General features: G+C 33.0%; 1 protein-coding gene across 1 annotated transcript; it reads right to left on the bottom strand.

The window, feature by feature from the left end:
- Window positions 1-1,044: 1,044 nt before the first annotated feature.
- On the bottom strand, window positions 1,045-4,558 carry LOC116346508 (poly [ADP-ribose] polymerase tankyrase-2-like). The gene is made up of 12 exons (XM_031776589.1): window positions 4,537-4,558; window positions 4,301-4,402; window positions 4,137-4,235; window positions 3,961-4,063; window positions 3,797-3,898; window positions 3,626-3,724; window positions 2,219-2,317; window positions 2,105-2,152; window positions 1,706-1,794; window positions 1,465-1,636; window positions 1,349-1,388; window positions 1,045-1,228 (listed from the first exon to the last, which is right to left on the bottom strand). The coding sequence occupies exons 5-12, from the start codon at window positions 3,852-3,854 to the stop codon at window positions 1,222-1,224; spliced, it is 612 nt and encodes a 203-aa protein (XP_031632449.1). The 5' UTR covers window positions 3,855-3,898; window positions 3,961-4,063; window positions 4,137-4,235; window positions 4,301-4,402; window positions 4,537-4,558; the 3' UTR covers window positions 1,045-1,221.
- Window positions 4,559-5,114: the final 556 nt, after the last annotated feature.

Raw genomic sequence — 5,114 nt, 5'->3', positions numbered from 1 at the left:
GCGAGTCATGGTGCTTTAGTAAATTGGGCATGCGGAATTCAAAAAAAAACATGAATTTTGAGCAAAAATATTGACGGAAGCATATGCTTTGGATGACTTTTTTGAAAATCGATGGGCGAAAAAAGATTTCGTTGCAACTTTTTTTCCTAAAAAATCAAAAGTGCATTTTTGTGATGGGCCTATCTTATAGAGCTCCTCTAATACTATCTATAGCAACACTAAAACCAATTCACTTTCATACAAATTTATTGAAAAAAATTCATTTGAAAAATGTCGAACTTCAAATCGACCCCGCCAAAATTGAGCCTTAGGTAGGCCAAAGTGCCAGAACAAAAGTTGTTACTCTCGACCAGGTCTACAAAAACCGCACTAGCCGTTTTTTTCATTTTCAAAAATAAAAAATCGATGCACCCTAGTGGCCAATGATAAAAGGTTCAATGGAAGATGGTAAACAATATTGTCAATATCTCAGAACTACGTTCAATCAATATTCATCAGCCAATATGGATCCGGAAACATATGAAAAAATGTCGCAGGCCGTTAAACAAAATGAACAAATGGGAGCCAAACAATTTGTGGAATTAATCAAAATCACACAACAATTCAAGGATATGATTGAAAAGTACACGAATGAGATCGATGAAATGAATAGAAATTTGGAGTTGCTGCGTGAACTTGAAGCAAAAAAGCAACAACTATTGCCGAAAAAAAATCGATTGATATTGTTAAAGATATAAATACGATCGTTAATAAATTTAAAGAAGAAGAAGTGAAGAAAATTACGAATCTTCTCGGTAAAATTAAAACTGTTGCCGAAAAGAAATGTCCGAATCCAAATGCTGTAAAGAATGAAGTTGTGAAGAATGTAAAAAACATTAAAAACATCAAACCATTGAAAAAAATATTCGGGAAAAAGAAATAATCGATGGTTAACGACGATGATCGGAGATATCGTAAGTGTGCGTTTAACATATGAATAATAGATAAGTGACAAGACAATTGTTATAATCTTGATAAAGAAAAAAAAATCAAATTTACTCCCAAAACAACAGAAACATAGTTTTTCCTTAATTATTCTTAAAAAATTATTCATTTATGAATAAGTAGACAAACAATTTCATTTGATGCATACTATCTTTTTTCATTTGTATTTTCAATAAATTCCAGACATTATTATATTTCAATATTTGCAGCCAGATGAATGGTCTGAGGCATCTGACGTCAGGCGCTGAAATGGAGTAAAAACAATAGAAGTAAAAAATGTTCAGTGTTTATTTTTGTTCAATTTCCAAATTCGATCTTTTTTTTTGTAATCGTTTCTCGTTGAATTCAAGTCGCTGATTCTTACTGGTTTTCGGTAGAGTTTTCGATTTGATGAAAACGATTGTCTATAATTGAAATAAATTGTTAATCGGATTGATATATGATTGGGTGGGAAACAGTAGGAAAAGCTGAAATTTTTACCTTTGATTATAATTGTAACGCGTTGATGGTAATGTCGATTAAATTCAGCTTGACAAATATATTCACCAGCATCGGTGAGTTGAACATTTGTTATTGTGAGAACACCATTATTTTGGTGTGATCGATCCGGGAGAGACCCATTAACCTTATTCCAGATGACTGTGGTTGGAGTCTAGAAGAAAATTCAAAACAATATTCCTTAATTCTACCTAATACATCATCGTCAATAGAGAATTCTCACGTGTGTGGTATTTTGGTATGCACTGCATGGTAGTGTCACACTGTCTCCGATTTGAAACTCAGGCGAAGAGATCACAATAGAAACTGCAACTTTATATTTTCAATTCGAATTCAAATAAAATGGATTAACAAACGTACTAAAAGCTTATAAATTGATAAATAATTAAAAGATTTGAACAAATAAATGAATTGAAAATGGAGTCTGTTTCGTCGTCACAAAATCAAAATGTCAGCTTAATATAATGTCTGCCAACAACCATACCGGTCATGTTTGTTCAAAATGTAATATCGTCCATATATTTTTCAGGCAGTTGAACTTGTCCGAATATGTGCTTTGTGTGATCATGTTATTATAAGGGATGCTTTTAATTTCGAATTTATTTAAAATTGCGGAAATTACCAAAGTTACTCTCTGCTTCCTCTAAAAGTTTAGCTGCTTCGCTGTAACCTGAAACGGTTTGTGATCATAAACTTTATTGAGTTGCTTTCAATATAACGTGTATGGCCAAATTACCACTGCTAGCAGCCTTTTCTCTTGCAGTTCGGTTTTCATCATTTCTAACGAATGGATTTGCACCCTTTTCTATTAACAGTTTAATCGTGTCAACGTGGTCTAAAAAGACATTCAAAGAAGAAAAAATAAAGAGTCTTTCAGGAGTAAGACGAACTTTTCCGCACGGTGGTAGATGCGTATTTTATCAAGCTCGAAATATTCTTTAATTTAATAGCAGAAGTACTCGCAAAAGATTTTTCACACTATCATGATGAACTCATTTGTAGGATATTTGAAAGTATCACGGGGGATGGCAGTCCCCCAAGTGACGCAATACCCACATGCAAATGAAATATGTATATTTTGCGTCACTCTATATATACGTTAAAGACATGAAAATCTAAACCGCTGACTTTTGGAAAGGAGCCTTTGCATATTTTAGTAGTGCTCGGGCATCAAATTAGGAACCCGCAAGAAAAATTGAAAAATTTCAAAATTTGGCCGCCAGGTGGCATTTTGAAAAAATCGCTGAAAATTCATTTTTCTCGATTTTTGACCACCAAAATTATTTTTTCGACATTTTTTTTGGTCATATTCGGAATCTAGTGACCGCGTAGATAACGTTAAAAAAAATATCATCACGATCGGTTGAAAAGTGGCCGAGATATGGCCAGTTGGCCAAAAACCTCAAACTGGCCGGTTGAGGTGTTTGTGTGTCTGTCCGTACCTTCTTTTAAATTGTAATTTGAACGCTGAAAGACTGTGTAGTGTATGTTAGTTTTAAGATGCAATCAATTTTTCACAGACTTTTCATACAAAAATTAAAAAAAAAAAATCATTTTTGTATGAAAGACTTGCCTTTGTGGTACCGTAATGATGTGAAACTTTGAACACTGACCAGGCTATTTTTTTGTGATTTTTTCAAGGAAACTGTATCTCAAAACTAACGTCGGATTCGGTTTTCTCGTGCCAAAAAACCCCCCAATACATATTTTTGAGTGTTTAAGTCTACATTAAGTATGACTTTTGAACGAAAATTGGACTTTTTTTTATATGTATCACTCCAGGCATGAAATTTTTTTCCATCAACCAAAGTCGCTCAAAATCTAATGATTTCTATTCCTCGGGACCCTCAATCATCCTGTAAAGTCAGATTTTGAATTAAGTTTCTACGATGAGCGCAATCTTGCTAACAAATTTTGCGTACGACGTACGACGTACAGATTAACAAAAACCATGTTTAAAAACGCCAAATTCGTATTCTCTGACCTCAATAATGGGTAGAAAACATGTTTCTGAAGTTTTCAAAATTTTGACCGATTACAATACTTTTCACCTTACACTATGTGTGCGGAAAAGTAAAATAAGCGATATTCGTTCAAGTTTATTGAAACTATTTATTTTCAATTTGGAAAAGTGAACCATTACCTTCAGAAGCTGCCTTGTAAAGTGGCGTTTCATGCCATTCGTTTTCAACATTCACCTCCGCTCCTTTTTCTATTAGATATTCAACTACATCTGTATTACCTAGAATGTACGAAAAGTAATTAGAATAAAACATCAAAATTTATTTTTGATTTTAAAAAAGTGAACATTTACCATACATAGCAGCGTTATGAATTGGTTTGTACCTCACATGTTTGGATTCAACATTCATGTTCGCTCCATTTTCTATTAGATATTTTACTACATCTATTTGACCTAGAATGCACGAAAAGCAATTAGAATAAACATCATTGAAACGTTTTATTCTCAACCATTACCTTCAGAAGCAGCCACGTGAAGCGGCGTTTTTTTCAATTTGTTTTCAACATTCACATTCGCGCCATTTTTTATTAGACATTTGACTATATTAGTCTATATAACCTAGAAAGCACGAAAATTAATTAGAATAAACATCATTAAAACTATTTCTTCTCAATTTTGAAAAATGAGCTACCAGACTCCACAGCCTTGTAAAGTGGCGTTTCATTCAATTTGCTTCCAGCATTCACATCCGCTTTATTGTTTATCAGATATTTGACTGTTTCTGTATGACCTAGAATGCACGAAAATTAATTAGAATAAACATCATTGAAACTATTTGGAAAAGTGTAAAATTACCTTTCTCAGCAGCTTTATGAAGTGGTGTGTATTTCCAAGATCTTGTTTGAGCATTCACATTTGCTCCTTTTTCTATGAGATATTTGGCTACATCTGTATGACCTAAAATGCACGAAAAGTAATTAAAATAAAATTTATATTTACTAAAAAAAATTAGAATTGAAAATCAAAATTAAAATTCACGCTTGGCAGACACCAATATAATAATTTTTCAATTTGAAAAAGTGAACAATTACCCCGAGAAGCAGCCTTGTGAAGTGGAGTGTATTCCCCATAACTAGTTTTAACATTCACATTCGCACCATTATCGATTAGGTATTTTACTACATCTGTATGACCTAGAATGCACGAAAGGTAATAAGATTAAATATTATTGTTTACTGTGGATGTTCAGTTGGTAGAAAAATATAATAAATTTTGATTTGGAAAAGGGAACAATTACCATATGAAGCAGCCTTGTGAAGTGGCGTTTCTTTCACTAAACCTTCAAAATTGACATTGGCTCCATGCTTGATTAGTGTTTGGACCTCATCTATATCTCCTAGAAAGCACGAAAAGTGATGTGATTAAACTTTTATTTCTTTTTATATTGGAAATATGTAAAACGACCATTGTGAAGCGGAACATTATGTATCAAACTATCTATGATGCAATATCTCCTCCATCCCTTGTCTGCCCACTTATGACCAATATGCACATTTTTTTGGAACAATATTTTTCAAACTTGTTCAAAATTGGAAAGAGTGTAAAAATTCCACATAAAATGTGCTTGGTTTTTACACCTTCTGTGCAGTGTCCACAAATCGGACTCATG

This window comes from Contarinia nasturtii, unplaced genomic scaffold (assembly GCF_009176525.2).
Source record: "Contarinia nasturtii isolate CC-2019 unplaced genomic scaffold, AAFC_CNas_1.1 Cnas_scaffold_1563, whole genome shotgun sequence".
Taxonomy (NCBI): Eukaryota; Metazoa; Arthropoda; class Insecta; order Diptera; family Cecidomyiidae; genus Contarinia; species Contarinia nasturtii.
The sequence above is the reverse complement of the archived record's forward strand: the minus strand, read 5'-3'. Positions and strand labels throughout refer to the sequence as shown.